Raw genomic sequence first — 27,488 nt, 5'->3', positions numbered from 1 at the left:
CATGACCTGTCTCCTGAGAAATCTGTATACAGGTCAAGAAACAACAGATAGAACTGGATATGGAACAGACTGGTCACAAATAGGAAGAGGAGTACGTCAAGGCAGTTTATTGTCACCCTGCTTATTTAACTTACATGCAGAATACATCATGTGAAATGCTGGTGTGGATGAAGCAGAAGCTGGAATCAAGATTGCCGGGAGAAATATCAATAACCTCAGATATGCAGATGACACCACCCTTATGGCAGAAAGTGAAGAGGAACTAAAGAGCCTCTTGACAGTGAAAGAGAAGAGTGAAAAAGTTGGCTTAACACTCAATATTCAAAAAACAAAGATCATGGCATCTGATCCCATCACTTCATGGGAAATAGATGGGGAAACAGTGGAAACAGTGTCAGACTTGATTTTTGGGGGCTCCAAAATCATTGCAGATGGTGAATGCAGCCATGGAATTAAAAGACACTTGCTCCTTGGAAGAAAAGTTATGACCAACCTAGATAGCATATTCAAAAGCAGAGATATTACTTTGCCAACAAAAGTCCATCTAGTCAAAGCTATGGTTTTTCCAGTAGTCATGTATGGATGTGAGAGTTGGACTGTAAAGAAAGCTGAGCACCAAAAAATTGATGCGCTGTGGTGTTGGAGAAGACTCTTGAGAGTCCCTTGAACTGCAAGGAGTTCCAACCAGTCCATCCATCCTAAAGGAAATAAGTCCTGAATATTCATTGGAAGGATTGATGCTGAAGCTGAAACTCCAATACTGTGGCCACCTGATGCAAAGAGCTGACTCATTGGAAAAGACCCTGATGCTGGAAAAGATTGAAGGTGGGAGGAGAAGGGGACAACAGAGGATGAGATGGTTGGATGGCATCACCGACTCAATGGACATGAGTTTGAGTAAACTCTGGGAGTTAGTGATAGACAGGGAGGCCTGGTGTGATGCAGTCCATGGGATCACAAAGAGTCATAGACAACTGAGCAACTGAACTGAACCAAAAATGAGACCTTAATTTCTTTTCCTTTTTTATGGTTCTAATATTTTTTACTTAAACCTAGATTATATCTGTCTTTTATTATAAACATCCTCAAATTCTTTTATGAAGGAGATATAAGGAACTAAAGTAATAATAAAAGAAAATGCTTATTTATTTATTTGCATTGTCTTTATCAGTTCAGTGTGCACTTACCAAGAACTTACTATGTACAGTTTGTTTGTTTGTTTGTTTTTAGTTACTTCAGGTAGGAAAAATCTCTTCTCTTCTTAAGGTATAGTCCATCCAGGTGAGGAAGCAAAAATTTCAAAAGAAAAATAAGAGAATAATTTTTTTCAATATACAAATATCTATAATATCTAAGACTTTATACAATGATTTAGAAAGCTTTAATAAGTGAACATGCATTAACATTTTAAATGCAAAAAGAAGATGATAAAGTGCATTTTATGAAGCATTTGAAAGCCACTGTAAAAACTGTAGTATTACCATAATTTTGGTTTGGGGTAACTTTAATTTCTCTGAGCCTTCATTTCTTTATTTATAAAATGAGAAATATTTTACCATTTCATAGTGACTTTTGTTGCTGTTGATTTTTAAATGTTATAGGATGACTTTTGCACACACTATTTGCAATTTTTAATTTTTATTTTATAAAAGTTGAAGTTTTTAACTGAAATCTAGTTTTTAAATATTTTTAAGAAAACATACAAATCTTACTCTATTTATAAATTTGTTATGTTTTAACAGTCACTTTAAAATATTTATTTAAATTTTTTGTTACCAATATTGTCTTCATAAATTGAATATTTTTATCTTCTTTATAATGTATTTCAAACCCTGCTATAGCAAGCAAAACCTCCCTAAAGATTTAAACCGCTCTTGCAAATCTTATCAATTAAATGTATAAATATAGTATTTAGGCATTTGTAAGGGTTACAGTAGTATTACTAACCAATAAAATTCTCCAGCACATTTCAAATAAATGTTACAACTCAATAAATAATTTATCTTTTCATTTGAAATTATGTGCCCTTATGCTCTAACCTGTCAAAGTCTTTTCAGTATTATAAACACCATTTATAAATTTTTCTTGCATTAAACTTTACGAGTTATGAATGGAAAGTGGTTTTCCTCAAGATCTCAATTTTTAATTGTAAACTTTCACAGAATGAGAAAGACACTTTTACCTACTTCTTTGACCACAATTTTTATCATTGTAAAAATAAACAATTTGCGTTTACAGCAACCAAGATTTATTTTTCACTACCATTACATGTTGATTGTGTATTGGCTGGGGCTCCACTCCGTCATCTTTCTGTTCCAGATCTAGAGAGAAAATGGAGCCAATAGCTACGATTTGCCACAGACAGCACAGAGCACAGGCAGGCGGGCTTAAAGCTTCCTTTGGCTTTGTAGTCCATTCGCCTAAGTAAGTCACATGACCTAGGCTACTATCACTGGGCAGGAAGTATGATCCTCCCATAGGAAGAGGCACCCATGAAAAGGAGCAATAGCATATGGAAATGTTTCAAATATGTTTGATCAGTCAATACATTCTACCACATTTCTCCTCTGAAAAAGAGAGGGGGAAAAAAGTCATTTTATTACCTAATTATTTCGAATGTGAATTTTAACTGTCAGTATTCAGGCTGCAACTCTCTTCTTTCAGTAATTTTGTTACTGCATGACTGAATGCTAAATTAGTTTCCTGCTTTTGTTGGGTCCTACAGTCATGCTAATGACCAGGTCCTAAGGTTTATTTATTTTTTTTTTATTTTATTTTATTTTTAAACTTTAAAATATTGTATTAGTTTTGCCAAATATCGAAATGAATCCACCACAGGTATACATGTGTTCCCCATCCTGAACCCTCCTCCCTCCTCCCTCCCCATACCATCCCTCTGGGTCATCCCAGTGTACCAGCCCCAAGCATGCAGTATCGTGCATCGAACCTGGACTGGCGACTCGTTTCATACATAATATTATACATGTTTCAATGCCATTCTCCCAAATCTTCCCACCCCCTCCCTCTCCCAGAGTCCATAAGACTGTTCTATAAGGTTTAAGTGAAATAATGCAAATGAAAGAATCTACATATTCTTAGCAAATATAAGTAGAAATACATAGTTTTCTTGCTCTCTTGTTTCCTACCTCATTTTTCCTAGTTCCATGTTGATTGTGTGGTAGAGTGCTTTTTGTTCAGGCCCAACATCTAAAGCAAAATCACTCATCATGCATGGATAAAAGGAATTTTGCTGTCCTGTCATCAGTTTTTCTGAGTTCCAGTCATTTTTGGCCTCAGAAACAGTCTTAAGTGCATCATCATTAACACCCACACCTCTGACTGCTCTAGAAATTACATTTATATTCATTTAGCCTTTTACTTTGGACTTTTTAGAAGCCACATAAGGCTCTTTTCTCATATGACACCAATTTTTGACAATAAGCAACCTGCAAGTCATTTTTACATATGGTTTTAAGCAACATTTCATTCATTCTATAATGTGTTTGTGCCCTGATCTTTTTAAGATGCACTTACTAGCCAGGTTATAGAAGGAATTGGAAATTATGCAGAAGAATTTAGATTTAATGATGTAGGAAATAGGAAATAATTGAGTTTTCTGAGGCAGGAAATAGGAAAACAGCATGATAACATTATCACAGTGTGGTAAAGGGTATGGGATTTTAGGTCATCCCTTCCTGGATTGGAGTTCTGTCACCACCAGTATGGCCTTTGCATTCCTATCCATTGAAACATGTATAATATCATGTATGAAAAAAAGAAGATTACACTATCTAGCACTGTCATTCAATAATTGATTCAGCAAATACTGGGTTCCTTCTTTGTACTAGGTGGTGTTGAATGAAATAAACTTGGTTCTTGGCTTCTTTATGTTCACAGTCTAGAAACAAATATAGAAATACAAGAAAAGAAGCAAAGTAACAGTGAACAATTGTGATAAGGGCTCAGAAGTACAGGAAGAAGCAATAAAAAACTGGGTATGTGTCTTTCAGTGATCAGGGAAAACCTCTCTAAAGTGGTAATATTTACAAGGAATAAATGAAAAAAAAAAAGGTTCTGTAGCTGTTGGGAGCCCTCCCCAGCCCTCCTGAATATTGACATTCTACTGTGTACTCATGGCTGGAGGACGGTGTGGCAATCCACTCCAGTATTCTTACCTTGGAGAATCCCATGGACAGAGGAGCCTGGCAGGCTGCAGTCCATAGCGTTGCACAGAGTCAGACATGACTGAAGCAAATGAGCATGCATGCATGCATGTGCTCATGGCATCTAAGTGCAAGCACTGTTAAATTTTATTGAAACCCTCCTTTCAGTTTGTGTCCAGTGAAGCTGGGAAGTACAGAGGGATTAATGGCTCCGGGTGCAGGCTTCAGTCATTCACAGATGAGAGCTGGAGAGTAAGTAGTCCACGTTTCTCACCCTCTGATGGCTCACCTGAGGTATATTCCACATGGATGAGCCTTTGTTGCCCAGAGTGCAATCGCTCCATTATGTACTGATTACTGGCTTCTGTCTCTTCCCTGTTTCACTTCTTTTCTACTGGTGTTTTCTAGGGTTGCCTCCCAAATAAAGTATTTATTCTCAAATCTTTGTGTTAGGCAGTCTCCTTCCAGGGGAACCCAATCTGAAAGAAATATCATCTCTAATTACCTAGGATAATGTTTGGAATAGCACATGTTTTCAGTAAATGTTAGTTCTTCTTTTCTTCACTCTTAGTGCCCCTGAGTAAAACATATATGATGAAATGTTTTAGGAAGTTATCTCTAGATTATATTATAATACTGGAGGTAGCTGAAGTTAAGAGTCCGAGAAACCAGTGATGAAGCTATTACTTTAAGGTATCTGTTTCATGTATCTCTCGTTTTCTTCCTAGGACCAGTAGGCTAATCTATATATGTTCAATTTCATAACCTTTACCCATGGTACAGCTGTACAATATGAAGAGAAACACACAAGGTCTTTTAATACCTGGACTCAGAGTGGGGACTGTCACTCGGTTGTGTCCAACTCTTTTGTGACCCTATGGACTATACAATCCATGGAATTCTCTAGGCCAGAATACTGGAGTGGGTAACCTTTCCCTTCTCCAGGGTATCTTTGCAACCCAGGTATCAAACCCAGGTATCCCACACTACAGGTGGATTCTTCACCAGCTGAGCCACCAAGGAAGCCCAAGAATACTGGAGTGGGTAGCCTATCTCTTCTCCAGGGGATCTTCCTGACCCAGGAATCAAACTGGGGTCTCTGCATTGCAGGCAGATTCTTTACCAGCTGAGCTACCAGAGAACTGGTCCATTATTATTTCCTCCTCTTTTGTTGGCCAAAGCAAGTCACAGAGCCAAACCCAACATCAGTGGTACCCTTGGAAACATACGGATTGGGAAGGGAATATTTCTGAACCATGATCCAATCTATTACAAAAGGTTTCCTTTGTTATTCCAGTTCAAAGTACTCATTTTATTCCCTTCCAGGCAATTTTGTTTTTGTTATTCAATTGTTTAATGACTGTCTCCCCCATGAAATTTTGTATTAGACAAGAAAGAAAAAATAGGCTATCTATGGTATCAAATTAAACCCCAAATATCATTTCACACAATCAAAGTTTATTTATTCCTCATGTCACAGTTCGACACAAATTAAGAAGCACTGCTCCCTTATATAATAGCTATGTTAATTGAGCTTGTGCAGCCCATCCAGGAGAGAACCAAAAGATCAAATGTGAAGATTCTTTCCAGGGCCAGGCCAAGAAATGGCTTCTATGACTTTTACCCAGTGGCACTAGTGGTAAAAAACCCAGTTGTCAAAGCAGGAGACAAGACATGTGGGTTTGATCCCTGGGTCGGGAAAATCCCCTGGAAGAGGGCATGGCAACCCACTCCAGTATACTTGCATGGAGAATCCCATGAACAGAGGAGCCTGGACGGCTACTGTCCATAGGATTTCAAAGAGTCAGACATTACTGAAGCAACTTAGCACACACACAGGCACTTTTACCCACCACTGGCCAAAACTCAATCATATGGCCCCAGTACAGCTATAGTACGAGGTAGGAGGCAGAGAAATCCAGCCTTTTTGCTATTCAGGAAATTAAAATGGTGTAATGAACATACAACTATTTTTCTACTAAGATTGTGGGGTCTTTGATGGCAAGATGTGTCTCTGGTACCATAAAGTCTGGCAAGTGGAAGCTCATCACTTGTTCAGTGAATGAATGAATAGCTACAATAATGAACTGATTCTGAAGTCAGTTTTTTCATTTAAGAAAAGAGAATAATAATACATACCTAACAGAATCATTATAAAATTTAAAAAATAATCCATATGATAGGGAGTTGTTTTATGGAAAGATCTACTTTCTATGGGTCTATCTTGGTTTTATGACCTCACTTCTGCTTTAGAAATGGTTCAGAAAACAACAAAACTCTGTAAAGCAATTATCCTCCAATTAAAAATAATTTAAAAATAGTAAAAATTTAAGTATAATTGATATGCTAAGAAAAAGAGAGAAAATAAAATCATATAAAATAATCACAGAAAACCACAAATGGAAGAAAACAAATGGAAGACAAAAATAGGGACAAAAAAAAAAAAGGGTAACAAACTGAAAAAATTAACAAATATGGTAGATGTTATTCCAACTGTGTTAATAAAAACTTTAAAACATCAAAAAAAGAGAAATGCTTCAAAAATGTTGTTATTGTATATGAATTACTATCTGTGATAAAATAAGGAAAATTATTGATGCATGCAAATATGTGGATATATGAAGCAAGACTTTAAGTTGCATTTCTTAAGATAATGGTTGAGAGAATATGTTCTAAAAAAAAAAAAGTCAAGACGAGAGACTTAAAGCAGAAAGAGGCAGAAAGGATGGCATCATCTAGCCCAAAGTCTTGTGTAAAGCCGCAGGGCTTCCTTCTCTTGGCCCCACTACCCAGATAGAGCAGTTCTATACATGTGTACTCCTCCCCATCCCTGTAGAGTTGAAAGGATTTGGAGAGGGGAGTGAATAAAAAAGGAACAATGAATGAACACCTTATAATGATTCATGAGACTCCGCCATCTTTTTCTGTCACTTTTACTGACCTTAAGGTAAAACAAATGCATGGAAGAAACTTAAGAAATTTTGGGTTTATTGACTGATCTTCAGTTAAAATGTAATAAAATTTATAAAATGCTTGGGGACATCCAAGGCACTGACTGATCACTGCATCAGAAGTTCCGTGAACCCCTAGATTGTGCTGAGTGCCCTTCCTCCAGGCTCCCCAGCGCAATGTGCACACTTCTGTCATATCACATCTTAGATTATATTTACATGTTTTGGCTCATTGCCCTTCAGTGATAAGCTCTTATAGGGGTTTATTCATAATTTATCCCAGAACCCACACAGGCCTTACTCTTGCATAAAGAATTCTGGATTGCCCTCTAGTTTCTGAAAAGGCTTCATATCTGGGCTTCAAAGCTTTGCCTTTAAATTCAAGTGATTTGCAGTGCTACTGCTAAGACATCCTTTGCCCCACATAAATCTCACAAATCTAGTGTTGAGTGTATGGCCTCATGCTTTCTGGAAAACCCCTTGCTCTAATTCTCATAGGTTGAAACCTGCCAAATGTAACAACACATCTTAATGAATTTTCTGAAGATACTGGTGACATTTAAAATGCAGTAGATTCTCACTTGCTAAGGACAGCTGTGGTGAAATTCTTCCCCAAATACTGAATGGACTATGGCTATTTAAAGTGTCTCTCAAGCTTATAATTCAACTAAACATACAATATTTGTAGGGTAAGGGAGTTAGAGAAGGCGAGGTTTGGAAAAAGAAGGAGACTGGCACTTTACAGGAACAGATCACCTTTAATGAGGCCAGAAGCAAGAAGGGGCAGCAGTCAGATTAGTGAGCTGCTGCACTAACCCAAGAAAAGAGTAAGTATATATAGGCATATATGTGGAAAGCTACTGTTTTAAGGGGGTCTGTTCTTCTCCAAGGTTGTTCGGAGTAGTTCTCTCTTAAATGGCTGGGGCAAGGAATTCTGGAGATGGCCAGAGGCTGGCCCAGCTGGGAGCTGGGCACAATCAACCTTAATGTCCTTTTTTTTTTTTTCCCTTTGGTTGAGTGAGTTCTTTGTTTCACATAGAATGGTGGGGAAGACCTGGAGGGGGCGTTTTAACTCCAGGCTATTTTGAGCCATGTAATTTTCCTTCAATATTCTGTACCATAATTCTTCCTTGGGTTACAATTATTGAATTTATTTGATATGCCGCCTGTTCTTCATTAGATTCAAGAACATTATTGCACTAAATGATGATTATTAGTAACCACATCACAAAACACTAAGAGAACATGAATCTTGAGGTAGAGTTAAAGTTCTTAGTCAATTTAATGTTTATTTCAAAGCATTCTTGACATTTCAACCCTCCTGAATTTTTCATTTATGCAATAGTGGTTGGAAACCTAAATCTCAAACTTTAGTGTTATCAGGAGTGCCCTCTGGCACTCTGAATTTGAAAGGTTAATTTTAATGAACATTTAAACACTTTGATTAGCAGCCTCATTTAAATATAATTGAAATGTGAAGCTGGGAGTTGTAGTGCTTGGCATCCAGGTCTGGCCCATTTATTGTTCAGTCACAACTTAAGTGCCCTACCCACACTTGTTAAATATTGCAGTGTCTACAGGGTGATAAATACTGATTAGACACGTAACTGAACAAGGTCTTATCCCCAGGAGAGCATATTTTAAGTAAGAACTTGTACCTTAAGGACTTTTTATGTGTACTTTCTACTTTTGAGTAGCAGGAAAAAGAGGCAGCTGAATGCAACTCAGGCCATTGAAAAATACCGAAAGTGCCGGAAGGAAAGGACTATGAAATAAGGAGCACAAGCAAGTGATTATTAGCATCCACCTAATGCACACAATGAATGTTTTTTTGGTTTATTTTTTTCTTCTCTTGGTCTCATCATTTAAATACAATTAAGGCACTGAATGAAAATCCCATGGATGGAGGAGCCTGCTAGGCTGCAGTCCATGGGGTCGCTAGAGTCCGACACGACTGAGCGACTTCACTTTCACTTTTCACTTTTCACTTTCATGCATTGGAGAAGGAAATGGCAACCCACTTCAGAGTTCTTGCCTGGAGAATCCCAGGGACGGGGAAGCCTGGTGGGCTGCAGTCTATGGGGTCGCACAGAGTCGGTCACTACTGAAGCGACTTAGCAGCAGCAAGGCACTGAATGAGGTTATATTTCAAGAATGTTGACTAAAACCTGGAAGCCAGGAATACACAAAAGGAGTTTAGCCCAAAGCAAGGAACTTTTCAAAAAGCTTTCAAACAATATTTCCACATATAACCCACTAAGTCTTTTAAAATCACTTTAACCCAGAGGCTCAGACACTTAACTAAGGGTATGCTGGACCAACCAGGACAGTGATAGTACTGAAAAAAAAAGAAAAGAAAAGAAAAACTAGAATTTATTTTTTAAGATCTTATTTTATTGGTCAGAAAAGAAACCATTAAGACTGGTATGCTAGTCTGTAGCATCATCAAATGTTCTTTTTCTTGTACTTCAACACTGGCCTTAAAAACATGATGTTACCCCCAAAAATGTGATGTTACTCAAAAAAAAAATGTGATCTTACTTGTAACTAAGAATACTAGGTCTCTTACAAAATTAAAGTATTGTATTTAACAATATGTATCTTCCTAATATCCTACAACCTTTTCTGAGAAGTATGTACTTATACCAGCTATGGCAGGACCCAGTCCCAGTGATTTTCAGAGAACAAAAGGAAGTCTATCTTCTCGTTGTTCTTCTTTAGTCACTAAGTCATGTCTGACCCTTGAGGTGTCATGGACTGTAGCCCACTAGACTCCTTTGTCCATAGCATTTCCCAGGCAAGAATACTGGAGTGGGTTGCCATTTCCTTTTCCAGAAGATCTTCTTGACCCAGGGAACGAATGTCCATCTCCGGTAGTGGCAGGCAGATTCTTTACTACTGAGCCACCAAGGAAGCCCAACATAACTATATATTGTTGTTTAGTTGCTAAGTCATGTCCGACTCTTTGTGACCCCCCTGGACTGCAGAACACCATGTTTCCCTGTCTTTCACTATCTCCCAGAGTTTGCTCAAACGCATATCCATTGAGTTAGTGATGCCATGCAATTATCTCATTCTCTGTTGTGCCATTCTCTTCCTGCCCTCTATCTTTCCCAGTATGAAGACCTTTTCCAGTGAGTCGGCTCTATGAATCAGGTAGCCAAAGTACTGGAGCCTCAGCTTTAGCGTCAGTCCTTCCAATGAATATTGAGGGTTGATTTCCTTTAGGATTGACTAGTTTGATCTCCTTGCAGTCCACGGGACTCTCAAGAGTCTTCTCCAGCACCACAGTTGGAAAACATCAATTCTTTGGCACTCAACCTTCTTTTGGTACAACCATGTTATATTAATATATAATAGTATAATTATAATATTATAATTGCTATAATAGTATGTATTTTGTACTATAGTAGAGTATCATTTGTATAGCTCTATAATATAATTATAGGGCTTCCCTTGTGGCTCAGCTGGTAAAGAATCCAGCTGAAATGTGGGAGACCTGGGTTCGATCCCTAGGTTATAATAATAAAATTTATTGTTCTATATATAGATATGTTAAGACATATATTTCTCTCATTATAGTGAATGATGAATCTGCCTGAAAGTGGAGCAGCAATTTTTGTCTTCAACAAGTAGCAACAAGATAACTGAAAACAAGAATATAATAAATTTCCTTTTAAGTATATATCACTTTCTTGGATACTTGAATAGTAAATTTTGAGCTTATAATTTTACTTGCTATAATAAAAGAAAATAATAACAAGTACATTTCTCCTAAGGAGAGTGCTTAACTATTAAGAATTTATACAATTAAAAAAAAAAAAAAAGCTTTATGGGGCACTTAGGGTTAGTTAAGGGCTTCCCTGGTGGCTCAGACAGTAAAGAATCCTCCTGCAATGTGGGAGACCTGGGTTTGATTCCGGGATTGGGAACATCCCCTGGAGAAGAGAACTGCTACCCACTGTAATATTCTTGCCTGGAGAATTCCATGGACAGAGGAGCCTGGCAGGCTCATCTATAGGGTCGCAAAGAGTTGGACACAGGAGGTGATGGAATTCCAGTTGAGCTATTCCAAATCCTGAAAGATGATGCTGTGAAAGTGCTGCACTCAATATGCCAGCAAATTTGGAAAACTCAGCAGTGGCCACAGGACTGGTGAAGGTCAGTTTTCATTCCAATCCCAAAGAAAGGCAATGCCAAAGAATCCTCAAACTACTGCACAATTGCACTCATCTCACACGCTAGTAAAGTAATGCTCAAAATTCTCCAAGCCAGGCTTCAGCAATATGTGAACCGTGAACTTTCTGATGTTCAAGCTGGTTTTAGAAAAGGCGGAGGAACCAGAGATCAAATTGCCAACATCTGCTGGATCATAGAAAAAGCAAGAGAGTTCCAGAAAAACATCTATTTCTGCTTTTTTGACTATGCCAAAGCCTTTGACTGTGTGGATCACAATAAACTGGAAAATTCTGAAAGAGATGGGAATACCAGACCACCTGATCTGCCTCTTGAGAAACCTATATGCAGGTCAGGAAGCAACAGTTAGAACTGGACATGGAACAACAGACTGGTTCCAAATAGGAAACCAGTATATTGTCACCCTGTTTATTTAACTTATATGCAGAGTACATCATGAGAAACGCTGGACTGGAAGAAACACAAGCTGGAATCAAGATTGCCAGAAGAAATATCAATCACCTCAGATATGCAGGTGACAGCACCCTTATGGCAGAAAGTGAAGAGGAACTCAAAAGCCTCTTGATGAAAGTGAAAGTGGAGAGTGAAAAAGTTGGCTTAAAGCTCAACATTCAGAAAACGAAGATCATGGCATCCGGTCTCACCACTTCATGGGAAATAGATGGGGAAACAGTGGAAACAGTATCAGACTTTATATTTCTGGGCTCCAAAATCACTGCAGATGGTGACTGCAGCCATGAAATTAAAAGACGCTTACTCCTTGGAAGGAAAGTTATGACCAACCTAGATAGCATATTCAAAAGCAGAGACATAACTTTGCCAACAAAGGTCCATCTAGTCAAGGCTATGGTTTTTCCAGTGGTCATGTATGGATGTGAGAGTTGGACTATGAAGAAGGCTGAGCGCCAAAGAATTGATGGTTTTGAACTGTGATGTTGGAGAAGACTCTTGAGAGTCCCTTGGACTGCAAAGAGATCCAGCGAGTCCATTCTGAAGGAGATCAGCCCTGGGATTTCTTTGGAAGGAATGATGCTAAAGCTGAAACTCCAGTACTTTGGCCACCTCATGCGAAGAGTTGACTCATTGGAAAAGACTCTGATGCTGGGAGGGATTGGGGGCAGGAGGAGAAGGGGACAACAGAGGATGAGATGGCTGGATGGCATCACTGACTCGATGGACGTGAGTCTCAGTGAACTCCGGGAGTTGGTGATGGACAGGGAGGCCTGGCATGCTGCGATTCATGGGGTCGCAAAAAGTCAGACACGACTGAGCGATTGATCTGATCTGATCTGATCTGAGCGACTTTCACTACATTAAGGTTAATTATTGAGGTTCCCAGGCGGCTCAGTAGTAAATAATCTGCCTGCCAAGCAGGAGACACAGGTTCAGTTTCTGGTTTGGAAAGATCCCCTGGAGAAGGAAATGTTAACTCACTCTAGTATTCTTGCCTGGGATATCCCATGGACAGAGAGACTGGTGGGCTATACAGTTCATGGGGTTGCAAAAGAGTCGAACACAATTTAGTTGACTAAACAACAAAAGTTTAGTTATTATTGCCATTTTACAGATAAAAAAGTTAAAATAGATGATTCAAGTTTTCAAATATGTAGGCCTAGACTGTATTAAATAGTATTTAATCAGACTGTATATTTGTGTTTCTATAAAATTCAGGATAATACATTGCAGACTGTAAGGATTTCATAGTGTAACACTATAATGGTCATATGTAAATCACTTTTAATTTTCATATAAATGTTAAAATTATTGACTATAACTACAGAATTTGTTAATTTCTTTTATTTTAATAATGCATTTATAATCAGAAAATTACTTCAGGCTAAACACATGGTTTGCTAAACTTTATTATATGATTGTACGTTTTATAGATAGAAAGAATTGCATCAATTAAATAAATATAATCTCCAACATCTTGACTGCTGTTTATGTATTTTCACGATAGTTAATGTTTCCCAGAATATCCTTTACACTCCTAATTTCAAGAAGAGATTTATTATTTACTTACTAGGCATAAAACAGGCAAGGAGTAAGATGCTTATATAAATAATTTTTCTTGAAGCTGCTGCTGCTGCTGCTAAGTCACTTCAGTCATGTCGAACTATGTGTGAACCCATAGACAGCAGCCCACCAGGCACCCCCCAGTCCCTGGGATTCTCCGGGCAAAAACACTGGAGTGGGTTGCCATTTCCTTCTCCAATGCATGAAAATGAAAAGTGAAAGTGAAGTCCCTCAGTCGTGTCCCACCCTCAGCAATCCCATGGACTGCAGCCTTCCAGGCTCCTACGCCCATGGGATTTTCCAGGCAAGAGTACTGGAGTGGGGTGCCATTGCCTGCTGAAGTGTTACTATAAGGGGGAATATTGAAGAATAGTATAATCTTTTTGTTCCCCACTGAATGTAGATAGTCACAGCATCTAAACTGGTAGGTCTTCGTATATATACTAATAGGATGTGTAACCTGACGATTAGAAAAGCATCTGATTATGCTTTTCACAACCCAATCTTGCTTTTTATGTTTATTTACATGCATTTGTCAATTTATAAGAACAGTTAATCAAAATTTTTTACATTTTCTTTTTTTTTAAAGGAGCCCGCTACATGAAAAAAATGCAAGTCAAAGTGGTCACAACCTAGAAGTCTGCAGAGACAGGAATAACTAGCAAGTAGATACTATGTTATTTTACTATGATTAAGTATATAGAATTAAATAGTATTTGGGGAATTTTACTCTATAATGACCAAATAGTCTTATAATTTTAAATTTATACTTAGTACTATTTTTGTTAAGTATATGACATCACAAAAATAGCTAGGAAGAAAAATTACAACTATGGATTTCAGGAAACTAATTTTCTGTCAGTAATAATGATATGATCTTGTATTCTCTCTGAGGTCTTATTTTCAGCACCCTAATTCAACAATCTATTCCTTTGTAAAGAATAAGAGCTACCTTTGCCTTATGACATACTTAACCACTATATAAATGTGTGAATTCCTCTCTTAATCATTAACAGAAATTATATTATAATCATGCTTTTAAGAACAAGAGTGAAATTACATTCAGTTCTGAAGGTTACATTTCAAAATTTCAAGGTTTTATCAAGTAAAATCCAGGCACAGAGCAGGAGCTTTCCACTTATTAGAACTCACTGACATGTGCAAGAAATGAAATAGGAGGTTCAATGATAAAGACAAGCAATGTGGGAAGGAGTAAATAAGATTATTTCAATGGCAAGAAGAATCTTTGAAAGTCTCATTGTTCCAAATTAAAGTGTATGGAGTTGATTCTTTCTCCTCAAATGTATCTTGAAGATTGTAGTAGACTCAGAAAGTGTTAAAGCTAAAAGGATTTTAGAAAGCATTTACATCAATGCTTTCACTATATGGATTAAGGAACGAAGATTGCAAGTAAGATTGATTTTATATGCTAAAATTACACATATATCACATAGATACCTTTAGATACATACATATACATATAGGAGATAGTGAAGTACAAGGAAATCTGGTGTGCTGCAGTTCATGGGATCACAAAGAATCAGACGCAATTAGTGACTGAAAAACAACAACACAACATAATATACATATATTTTAAGATAAAATTAATAAAGTTCTTAATTCAACAGATGTTTTTAATGGTGATTAAAATATATTTGCAAAGATACATATATAAGAAATGATAGCAGTATTCGCAATCAAAATATTTTAGAACTTGTCCATAAATATTTTTATATTTAAAATCTTATAGTAGAAATTTCTAGAATTACAAAAAATGTTTAAAATTATATTTTAATTTCTTAACAGTAAAGATTCCTAAATAATTATGTAAACCAACAGAAGTTTCTTCTCTTTCAATCTATTTTAAGGCTTTATAAATGGCAAATCATGGATGATAAACACCTTATATTTAAACACTATCAAATATTTATACAATTTGAGCCATTTATTTTGAAAAGAAAAATGCTAAGAATGACTCAGTAGAAATGAAAAAATCATTATAATGTAAATTATTAGTCCTTAATGTATTTGGTTTATAAATTTAGACTTTTTATCATGGATTGTCACACAGTGAACAAGCTTACACTATAAAATGGTAGAAAGGAAAGAACCTTCAAAATTAAAAAATTTTTTAAAATAAGCATAGTTGATTTATAATATTCTGTTTATTTCAGCAAAGTGATTCAGTTGTATATATACATATATATGTATATATTTTTTCAGGTCCTTTTTAAAATAGTTCAGTTAGGCTGTCTTGGTACTAAAGGAGAGAACACTGTGAAAATACGTTTAGAAATACATTTGTAATAGTCAACATCAAATTTAATTCAGAAAGAAATGAAGAAGACCATAACTTTGAAGATATTGAGGAACTTACAAAGGAAAAAACAGTCTGTCTGCTGTACTGTTGAGAGAGAGTATGTACACAAAGAAACTGATGCTTGGAATAACCCAGGGGGGAATTTTAGGAGCGAAACTATGTGGCTGCAGTAGGAGGATTTTGATGAGAGAAATATCTTTTTCAGTGGATTCTATAGGAACCTGGTTTGGAAGAAGAGTAATCCCATTATATAAGAACTGGACCATTAAAAAAAGAGCAGAGACTTTCTTGGTGATCCAGTGGTTAAGAATCCACCTTGCAGTGCATGGCACTCAGGTTCCATCCTTGACCAGGAATTAAGATCCCACATGTCATGGAGCAACTAAGCTTGTAAGTCACAACTAGAGTCCTTGTGCTGCAATGAAAATCGCACATGCGCCAACTAAGACCTACACAGCCAGAAAAATAAATATATTTTAAAAAACAGCACAGTTTACTTTTAGTAAAGGATGTTAAAATCCTTTTTAAAATCCTCTTTAAGGTAACTTTAATTTTAATGTGAAATTCATGTGATTCTAGCATAGTAAAATAGGAATATTACAGGGTCAGTGGAAATGTAGAACTAGAGCTCTAGAACTAGAAGACATTGACTTGATTTATCTGAGTAGGGATACTGGTTGAACCCACCAGAGTTTGACCAGGCAGAAAACATACAGAGTGAAAAGGAAACATTGCTCCAGTACAGTTCCTCAGTTCAGCTCAATTCAGTTGCTCAGTCGTGTCCAACTCTTTGCGACCCCATGGACTGCAGCACACCAGGCCTCCCTGTGCATCACCAGCATCTGGAGTTTACTCACACCCATGTCCATTGAGTCGGTGGTGCCATCCAACCATCTCATCCTCTGTCTTCCTCTTCTCCTCCCACCTTTATTCCTTCCCAGCATCAGGGTCTTTTCAAATGAGTCAGTTCTTTGCATCAGGTGGCCAAAATATTGGCGTTTCACCATCAGCATCATTCCTTCCAATGAATATTCAGGACTGATTTCCTTTAGGATGGACTGGTTGGATCTCCTAGCAGTCCAAGGGACCCTCAAGAATCCTCCAACACCACAGTTCAAAACCATCAATTCTTTGGCACTCAGCTTTCTTTATATTCCAACTCTCACATCCATATATGACTACTGGAAAAACCATAACTTTTACTAGATGGACCTTTGTTGCAAAGTAATGTCTCTGATTTTTAATATGCTGTCTAGGTTGGTCATAACTTTTCTTCCAAGGAGCAAGCATCTTTTAATTTCATGGCTGCAGTCAACATCTGCAGAGATTTTGGACCCCAAGAAAATTAAGCCTGTCACTGTTTCCATTGTTTCTCTATCTATTTGCCATGAAGTGATGGGACTGGCTGCCATGATCTTAGTTTACTGAATATTGAGCTTTAAGCCAACTTTTTCACTCTCCACTTTCACTTTCATCAAGAGGCTCTTTCTGCCATAAGGGTGGTGTCATCTGCATATCTAAGGTTGTTGATATTTCTCCCAGCAATCTTGATTTCAGCTTGTGCTTCCTCCAGCCCAGTGTTTCTCATGATGTACTCTGCATATAAGTTAAATAAGCAAGGTGACAATACACAGCCTTGTCGTACTCCTTTCCCTATTTGGAACCAGTATGTTGTTCCATGTCCAGTTCTAATTGTTGCTTCCTGACCCACATACAGATTTCTCAGGAGGCAGGTCATGTGGTCTGGTATTCCCATCTCTTTCAGAATTTTCCACAGTTTATTGTGATCCACACAGTCAAAGGCTTTGGCATAGTCAATAAAGCAGAAGTAGATGTTTTTCTGGAACTCTCTTGGTTTTTCAATGATCTAACGGATGTTGGCAATTTGATCTCTGGTTCCTCTGCCTTTTCTAAATCCAGCTTGAACATCTGCAAATTTGCCATTCACATACTGTTGAAGCCTGGCTTGGAGAATTTTGAGCATTACTTTACTAGCGTGTGAAATGTGTGCAACTGGGAGGTAGTTTGAGCATTCTTTGGCATTGCCTTTCTTTGGAATTTATCTAAGTAGGGATACTGGTTGATGCCACCTTGACTAGGCAGGCAGAAAACATACAGAGTGAAAAGAAAACACTGCTCCAGTACAGTTCCTAGGATCATCAATTTTAAGTTGTCAAAATTCTGCATAGAGGAAGAAGAATTGGCACAAAAACTGAGCTCTAGTCAAAAATAAGAGAAAAACTGACTTCAGATATTTTTGTTTTGTTTTAAAGGAACCAAAGAAGCAGAGAGAGTCAAAAGGGTTAACTGTATTAAGTGATGCTGAAAAGTGTTCAGAAGAAGACAACTGAACGAGAAAAAGGTTTTGGATATCACAATTAGTCAATCATTGGGAGCTCCAATGGAGATAATCCAATTTCGACAGCTAGATGGATTTACAAATCATTTCCAATATAATAATGCCTTTGTTCTCTACCTTATCACCTTCCTATGTCAATCCCAATAACAGAATTGTGTTTTTCAGATTTATCTTTAGGTAGTTTTATTTTATTCACTCAGATTTACTTAATCTCAGAATATAATTCAGTTAAAGACACCTTGTGTGCATGGTGCTAAGTCTCTTCAGGCGTGTCTGACTCTGTGCAACTCTATGGATTGCAGCCTCCTTGACTCCTCTGTCCATGGGATTCTCCAGGCAAGAATACTAGAGTGGGTTGCCATGCCCTCCTCCAGGGAATCTTCCCTTAAAACTTCCCATAATTTAAAGAGCTAATTCAATTTAATATAGAGATGGGAATACCAGACCACCTGACCTGCCTCTTGAGAAACCTATATGCAGGTCAGGAAGCAACAGTTAGAACTGGACATGAAACAACAGACTGGTTCCAAATAGGAAAAGGAGTACGTCAAGGCTGTGTATTGTCACCCTGCTTATTTAATTTGTATGCAGAGTACATCATGAGAAACACTGGGCTGGAAGAAGCACAAGCTGGAATCAAGATTTCCAGGAGAAATATCAATAACTTCAGATATGCAGATGACCACCCTTATGGGAGAAAGCAAAGAACTAAAGAGCCTCTTGATGAAATTGAAAGAGGAGAGTGAAAAAGTTGGCTTAAAGCTCAACATTCAGAAAACTAAGATCATGGCATCTAGTCCCATCACTTCATGGGAAATAGATGGGGAAACAGTGGCAGACTTTATTTTGGGGGGCTCCAAAATCACTGTTTATGGTGATTGCAGCCATGAAATTAAAAGACGCTTACTCCTTGAAAGGAAAGTTATGACCAACCTAGATAGCATATTGAAAAGCAGAGACATTACTTTGCCAACAAAGGTCCATCTAGTCAAGGCTATGGTTATTCCAATGGTCATGTATGGATGTGAGAGTTGGACTGTGAAGAAAACTGAGCACCAAAGAATTGATGCTTTTGAACTGTGGTGTTGGAGAAGACTCTTGAGAGTCCCTTGAACTGCAAGGAGATCCAACCAGTCCATTCTAAAGGAGTTCTATCCTGGGTGTTCTTTGGAAGGACTGATGCTAAAGCTGAAACTCCAGTACTTTGGCCACCTCATGGGAAGGGTTGACTCATTGGAAAAGACTCTGATGCTGGGAGGGGTTGAAGGTGGGAGGAGAAGGGGATGACAGAGGATGAGATGGCTGGATGGCATCACTGACTCAATGAACATGAGTTTGGTTGGTGATGGACAGGGAGGCCTGGCATGCTGCAATTCACGGGGTTACAAAGAGTCAGACACGACTGAGCGACAGAACTGAACTCAAGGTAATCTTTATTACTGGGTAATTCTATCAAATATAAATAATTTATTATTATTTCATTTAGTAACCGCATAGATGAGTTTCCACAATAGGCTGACAAATATTCTATTTCCCTCTGGGTTGGGAAAAACCAGTTCTCCTGCATCTCTTCTACTACTATCACACTCACAATACTTCTGACACCAGTGTTTGAGGACTTTTTTCCCACAGCAAGCAATTTTATATGATACCATCTGTGTGTCATAATTTAAGTCAATTGTGACACCATTTACCTGAAGATACTGTCAGATCCCACAGGTGAAGGACTCACTCTCAAGACTGCCCCCTGACACGCACACTTTAGATGACAACTACAAGCAGTAGGTCCTAGAAGTTATCTACAACTTCTGTCTGACAAAAGGCTACCCAGTCCAGTATTCTGGCCTGGAGAATTCCATGGACCATATAGTCCATGGGGTCGCAAAGAGTTGGACACAACTGAGCGACTTTCACTTTCACTTTCACACTTTCTGTCTGACTAAGCTACACATTGGCGGATCCCAAGACGTACTCCCTTTGGATTCAGTTATTTGCTAGAATAGCTTACAGAACTCAGGGTAACATTTACATGAACCAGTTTTTAAAAGGGTATGATAAAGCATACAGATGAACCTCCAGGTGAAAAGATACATATAACATGGTCTGGGAAGGTTCTGAGAGCAGGAGCTTCTGTCTCTCTGGAGTTACAGTGAATTACTCTCCAAGTGGATGGATGCATTCACCATCTGGAAGCACTCTGAACCCCACACTATTGGGATTTTATGGAAGCATCCTCATGTAGGTATGATCACGTATTAACTCTACTTTTAGCCCCTCTACCTTTTCTAGAGAATGGGAGATGGGGCTGAAAATTCCAGGCTTTTAATCATGGTCTTTCTGGGGACCAGCCCCAACTCAGGAGTCATCTAGGAGCCCACTCAAAGTCACCTCACTAGAATAAAAGACATTCCTATCACTCAGGAAACTCCAAGAGATTTAGGAGTAGGGTGTTAGGAACCAAAGTCAAAGACCAAATATTAGAGTAAGAGATGTTTCCTGTGCTCTTACCACTTAGAAATTTATAAAAGATTTCAGGATCCCAGAGTTGGACACGACCGAAGCGACGCAGCAGCAGCAGCAGCAGCATGTCAAGAACTGGAGGTAGAGACCTATGAAAGAAAGTGTTAGTTGCTCAATCATGTTTGACTCTGTGCAACCTAATAGGCTGAAGCCCACCAGGCTCCTCTGCCCATGGGATTCTCTAGGCAAGAATACTGGAGTGGGTTGCCATTCCCTTCTCCAGGGAATCTTCCTGACCCAGGTATCGAACCCAGGTCTCCTGCATTGCAGTCAGATTCTTTATCATCTGAGCCCCCAGGGAAGCCCGTAGCCTCATAGGTAATAATTTCAACTAGTACCTGGCACATAGTACCTACTTAATTATAATTACTTATAAGTAATTATTGAATGAGCAAATGAATCGGTGCTCTCCTCCCTTTGGATTATCTCCACATTCTTTTTAAAGTATAATTATCCTCTTGCAAAAAATACACTCAGAATTATTTGACTATCTTTAAATCCTTAAATAAACAAATAAGGAGATTATGTAACACTTTTGTGTGAGATTTTCTACCTGATTCTCATTAGTGCTACTTTTTATTTTTATGTCCTGTCACTATATACTTTATTATTATGGTTGTCATTAGAGCCTAATAAGCAACACATTTTTCTAAACTTTTAATTTAGAAAACAAATACTCTTAAATCTTTGTATTGTTTTATTCTTTTCTTTGTCCACATAAAAGTAGCTTTGTTGTTTTATTTCAGGTTATCTAAATAATCCATGCTTATTGTGAAAACTTCAAACAATGTGAAACTATGATAAAGAAAGTAAAAGTTGCTTCAACAACCAACTGGTTTTTTAATCAACTGATAAAACCACAGTTAGCATTTACAGTCCTTATGGGTTTACCACTTTATCATCGTGAAATGTCCCTTTTTATCTCTAGTGATTATTCTTGTTTTAAAATCTTGTTTTAAAAATCTACCTTCTATCTTTAGTACAAATACTGCCATTTTTCTTTTCGTTAATATTTGCATGGTATTTATTTTTGCATCCTACTTCTAAACTTCTTGTGTTCCTACATCTATGATTTCTTGGAAGCATCATATTAGTAACCTTTAAAAAAATCTAGTCTGATAATATTGATATTTACTTGGAGTGTTTAAGCCATTTATAATTGCTGATACAGTTGGGTTTTTACTGGGTTACCAAAAAGTTTGTTCTGGTCTGTAGGAAAAACTGGAAAGTCCATAGGAAAAACCAGAATGAACTTTTTGGCCAACCCAATAATATTCTGTACCCATTAAAAAATAACTCCTCAGTCTCCTTCCCTCTAGTCTCTGGGAGCCACCATTCTTTCTGTCTCTATGAATTTAGCTACTCTGCTGCTGCTGCTAAGTCACTTCAGTCGTGTCCGACTCTGTGCGACCCCATAGATGGCAGCCCACCAGGCTCCCCCGTCCCTGGGATTCTCCAGGCAAGAACACTGGAGTGGGTTGCCATTTCCTCCCCCAATGCATGAAAGTGTAAAGTGAAAGTGAGGTCGCTCAGTCGTGTCCGACCCTCAGGGACCCCATGGACTGCAACCTTCCAGGCTCCTCCGTCCATGGGATTTTCCAGACAAGAAGACTGGAGTGGGGTGCCGTTGCTTTCTCCGACTAGGGATCTCATATAGGTGACTCATAGAGTATTTGTCCTTGTGTTACCAACTTATTTCACTTAGCATAAAATCTTCTATGTTCATCTCTGTTGCAGCATGTGTCAGAATTCCTTTTCTTTTACATGGAATAATATTCCATTTTAAGTATATGTCACATATTTTATCATTCATCTGTGGATAGATACCTGGGTTGTTTCCTCCTTTTGCCTGTTGTGAATAATGCTGCTATAAATGTGGATATACAAATATCTCTTCACACCTCTGCTTTCAACTCTTTTGGGTATATATCCAGAAGTAGAATTCCTGGATCATATGATATTTTTCTTTTTAGTTTTTTGAGGAATTGCCATACTGTTTTCCATAGTGGTTGCAGAATTTTATATTCCCATCAACAGTGAACAAGCCACAAGCAAACGAGTTTTTCCACATCCTAGTCAACACTCATTATCTTGTGGGTTGTTTTTATTAGTAGCCATCCTAGGGGACTTCCCTGGTGGCTCAGATGGTAGAGAATCTGCCTGCAATGCGGGAAACCCAGGTTCAGTCCCTGATTCAGGAAGATCCTATGGAGAAGGGAATGGTAATCCACTCCAGTATTCCTGCCTGGAAAATCCATGGACAGAGGAGCCTGGCAAGCTATAGTCCATGGGGGTGCAAAGAGTCGGACACACATTTAGTCGAATACATATATATATATGTATATATATATCTCTATATGATTATATATATATTATATTTATGTATATATATATGATTAAAAGTCACTTTATTATGGTAAAATATACATAAAATAAAATTTGACATTTTAAGTATACAGTTTAGTGGCACTAAGTTCATTAACATTCTTATGCTGAATATTATTATTATTATTAATGTTAATTGGTAATAAGTTACATAGTTCAAAAATGAAAACTTCCAAATGATAGGACTTGAAGAAAAAGCTTTTTTCAACTCTACACCCAGTCAACCAATCTCCCTCTTTAGAGGGAGGTAGCTGCTATTATCAATTTCTTATATAAATTTCCAGAGATATTTTTCCAATATATAAACCTATGGACACACATTTTTTTCCCCCTTCTTCTCCATAGACAGCATTTTTAGACACTATTTGAAAAAGTTGCTTTTTCCACATAGTAGAAAATACAGGAGATAATTTGATATCTGTTTATAAAGAATTTCCTATTTTTATTTTTTAAAACTCCTTAATAGTGCATTGTTTAGATTTATGTTGTTTCCAGTCTTTGGCTGTCACAAGTAGTGCTGCTCTAAGTAACCACATATAATTCATAAATTTCTTTGCATACATGCAAGCATATTATATTAATAGGAGAAATTGAATTGTTATATATAATGATATGTCATTTTGATTGAGTCTGTAAAATTCTCCCCCATAGTGCTTATTCCAATTTTTACCATTATCTATAATGTGGTGTATGCATCCATGTTGCTTCCAGTCATGTCCTACTCTGTGCAACCCTATGAACTGCACCCTGCCAGGTTCCTCTGTTCATGGGATTCTCCAGGCAAGAATACTGGAGTGGGTTGCCAGCCATCCTCCAGGGGATCCTCTCAACCCAAGGATCAAACCTGCATTGGTTACATCTCCTACATTGGCAGGCAGGTTCTTTACCACTAGTGCCACCTGGGAAGCCCCCAGTGTGACGAATATGACTTTCTAAATTTAATGGATGGATATTGTACTCGAAAGCTGTGATGGCTTAGATTGCCACAGGATTATATGTAGACATCCTGTCCTCACATTGCCACCCAGAAGTAGATTGTAATGATTCTTTTCTTATTCTGAGTCTCATTGTGCTGAATATGTAAAGTAATATATGAATTACTTCAAAGTTGCATTTTCTTGACAATTAGAGAGATTCAGCATTGTTTCATATCTGTCATATGCTCTTCTATCAATTGCATATTATTGCCTTTATTGCCTACTTTTTTGTTGTTTTTTATCACTTTGTAACTATACTTGCGTGTTAATTCATATACCAACCCTTTTTTCTTTCAAATATATAACAAATATTCTACCTAGATAAAATTTTATTTTGCATATGTTAGTTTTTGTCATTTTTTAGCTATATGAGGCAAAACAGATCTTTTCTTGTTGTAATAAAATAAGCTAGTTTTTGCTGTGATTCTTCTATATATAATTTATATTGGTAATTAATTCTCTGGAAGGAGTTGTGTTGTTCTTAGAGATTATGATGACAGGAAGTCTGTTTTCTTAAATTATTTCATTATTTTAATCTTAATTCATTTATGATTGTGAAAGAGTTAGTTTTTACAATTATGGAATGTTTTGTCTTTAATGTGAAATGCAGAGATGGTTTCACATTTTTATGCAGCTATCCTGAAAGTATTAATATTATTTCACAGAGAAGAAATGTCAGTAAATAAGATAGAGGAAATGGCAACCCACTCCAGTACTCTTGCCTAGAAAATCCCATGGATGGAGGAGCCTGGTAGGCTACAGTTCATGGGGTCGCAAAGAGTGGGACACGACTGACTTCACTAAACCTCAATTTAGACTTACTGGATTAAGAGAAAAAAATTATATCAAAATGCCAGGAAGGGGAGAAGAATACTGGTGTTTTGTTTTTTCTGATACTAAAAAGTTGCAGAAGTCCTCTCGGGTTATTTCTTACTTACCTCCATGTTTACTGGATAATTCCCACAAATTATTTGGATGAGTATTTGGAAATTAAAACTTTTACTTCTATTACTATTCATCTCACACAATAGAGATCCTCTCTGCTTTACAAACTATAGTGTTAGTTGAGCATGAGTAGTAGCAAGGATACATATGTCATGAGGACAATAAAGTCTAGTGCTTAAAATGCATGTTTTGGGGTTAAATCATCTAGGTTAAAATCCAGCATTATCATTTAAGGCTGTGTAAAATTGAATGCATTCTTTAACCTTTCATTCCCTCTGTTTCCTCATCTGTAAAGTGAGTTTCATTGTGTGTGTGTGTGTTAGTCGCTCAGTCGTGTCTGACTCTTTGTGACCCCATGGACTCTAGCCCACCAGGTTCCTATATCCATGGGATTCACCAGGCAAGCATACTGGAGTAGCTATTCCGTTCTCCAGGGGATCTTCCCAACTAAGGGATCGAACCCAAGTCTCCTGCATGGCAGGCAGATTCTTTACCGTCTGAGCCACCAAGGAAGCCCCTCATTCCCATTTCTGTTTCCTCATCTGTAAAACAGTTTCATTGTACTTGTCTTATAAGATTGTTCAGGTGTTGTGAAGAAATCAGCAAACAAAAATGGCAAAGTCCGTGAATTCATAAATGAAGTATTTGGGGATATTCATATGAAATGTATATCTGAAAACAGTATGAGAAATGAATCAGAATAAGAAGCAACAGGACACATGGCACATAGTGAGCACACAATAAGCAATACTTATAATGATTTTTTTAAGAATCAAGAAATACAAATCAAAATGGACAAGTTTATTTCAAAAGAAAGTATGTTTACAGTAGGAGTCCCCAACCCCTGGGCCACAGACCAGTACTGGTTCGTGGCCTTTCAGGAACCAGCCACATAGTAAAGAAGTGAGTGGTGGGTGAGAGAGCAAAGGTTTATCTGTATTTACAGTCTCTCCCCATTGCTGCGTTACTGCCTCAGCTCTGCCTCCTGTCAGATCGGCGATGGCATTAGATTCTCCTAGGAACATGAACCTTACCATGAACTGCACATGTGAGGGATCTAGGCTGTGAGCTTCTTATGAAAATCTAATGCCTAATGATCTGAGGTGGAGCTGAAGTAATGATCCTTGTGCTGGGGAGTGGCTGCAAACAAAGATTATCATTAGCATAGAGGTTTGACTGCACAGAGACCATAATAAATCAATTGTTTGCAGACTCAGAGCAAAATCCTATCAATGATTGGCAAGTGACAATTAAGCTGCATCTGGTTTCAGTCTTTATTCTGACAAGTGAATTGATGTACTTCAGTTGTACAGCTGCATCTGGTGGCAGGCTTTAAGTCAGAACCCAACACTTATTTTAGTCCATAAGTGGCCTGCCCATTATTTTATTTACCATTTTCATCCGTGCCTCTTTCCTGCACTGCATACTTGTCTCAATCACAGTTTTGGTAAGCCCACAAACTACCCCTAGCCAAAATGAGTAAAATACAAACGTCCCTGGAGAGCATCTTTGAAAAGGGGGAAAAATTCAATGATGAGACAACAGAAGACTGTAAGACTGCAAACAAAAATAAAGGTGTATTTGAAAGAAAATATGAGGAGTCCTACTTAAATTATGGATTTGTTGCAACAGGTGATTCACATTCTCCAGGGCCGCTTGCTTTGTATAATATGTGGTGACTGGCTCTCCAGTGAAGCCATGAAACTTTCAAAACTGCTTCACCACAGAGAGGCCATCCACCCTGCATTAAAAGGCAAGTCTTTGGGGTTTTTCAAAAGAAAAATGAGAATACAAAGAACAGAAGCAGTTATTGAAGGCCACTACTTCATCAAATGTGTTTGCACCGAGAGCATCATTCTTAGTGGCTAACCACATTGCTAAAGTTAAGAAGTCCTTTACTTCTGGTGAAGAGTTGATTCTGCCTGTTGCTGAGGACATTTTTCATGAGCTTTAAGGAAAGGCTGCAGTTCAAAAGGTGGCATGTACTCCTCTTTTGGCTAGCCCCATAACTGGACAAATTGATGAAATAGCAGAGAATACTGAGGCTTATTTGTTAGAGGGGATTAATGAGTCACTGTGGTACGCAATCCAGGTTGACAAGTCTACTGACATTAACAACATGGCAATAATTCTTGTTTTTGTATGATATATTTTTTCAGAAGGATGTGCATGTACTATTTATTTTTTAAAAAAACACCTCCAAGTACATATTTACTGAGTGTGCCTTAGTCATTTTGTTTCTAGATACTTAGAGAAATAAAAATATACAATATTGTCCATGAGACATAACCTAAAATTGATAACCAGTTGTTATAGGTGTGGCATCTGCATGGATAGAAATTCAACATTTAAAGAAGGAAACTGGTTATGTGGTTCTTCAGATCCTGTAATGCCCATATGGACTTCCCTGATGACTCAGGTGGTTAAGAATCTGCCTGCAATGCTTGAGACCCAGGTTCGATCCCTGGGTCAGGAAGATCCCCTAGAGAAGGGACTGGCTATCCACTCCAGTATTCTTGCCTGGAGAATTCCATGGACAGAGGACCTGGTGGCCTACTGTCCATGGGATTGCAAAGAATCAGGCACAACTGAGAAACAAACAGTTTCACTTTCAACAGAATGCCCATATGCAACTTAGTTGTCTATTATGATAGA

The 27,488-nt window shown here is 37.8% G+C and overlaps 1 protein-coding gene across 15 annotated transcripts in view; it reads left to right on the top strand.

Moving 5' to 3' along the window:
• Nucleotides 1-27,488, top strand: part of LRRC7 (leucine rich repeat containing 7) — a 622,091-nt gene that overhangs the window by 143,143 nt on the left and 451,460 nt on the right. The window contains exon 3 of one of the 15 annotated variants that reach the window (XM_027536918.1): nt 13,917-13,992. The exons of the other annotated variants lie outside the window; for them this stretch is intronic. Within the exon in view, the coding sequence (XP_027392719.1) occupies nt 13,992 (1 nt within the window). The 5' untranslated portion in view covers nt 13,917-13,991. The remainder of the gene's footprint in view (nt 1-13,916; nt 13,993-27,488) is intronic. 15 annotated transcript variants of the gene reach the window in all.

This window comes from Bos indicus x Bos taurus, chromosome 3 (genome assembly GCF_003369695.1).
Source record: "Bos indicus x Bos taurus breed Angus x Brahman F1 hybrid chromosome 3, Bos_hybrid_MaternalHap_v2.0, whole genome shotgun sequence".
NCBI lineage: Eukaryota > Metazoa > Chordata > Mammalia > Artiodactyla > Bovidae > Bos > Bos indicus x Bos taurus.
This window is presented reverse-complemented; position numbering and strand designations above follow the sequence as displayed.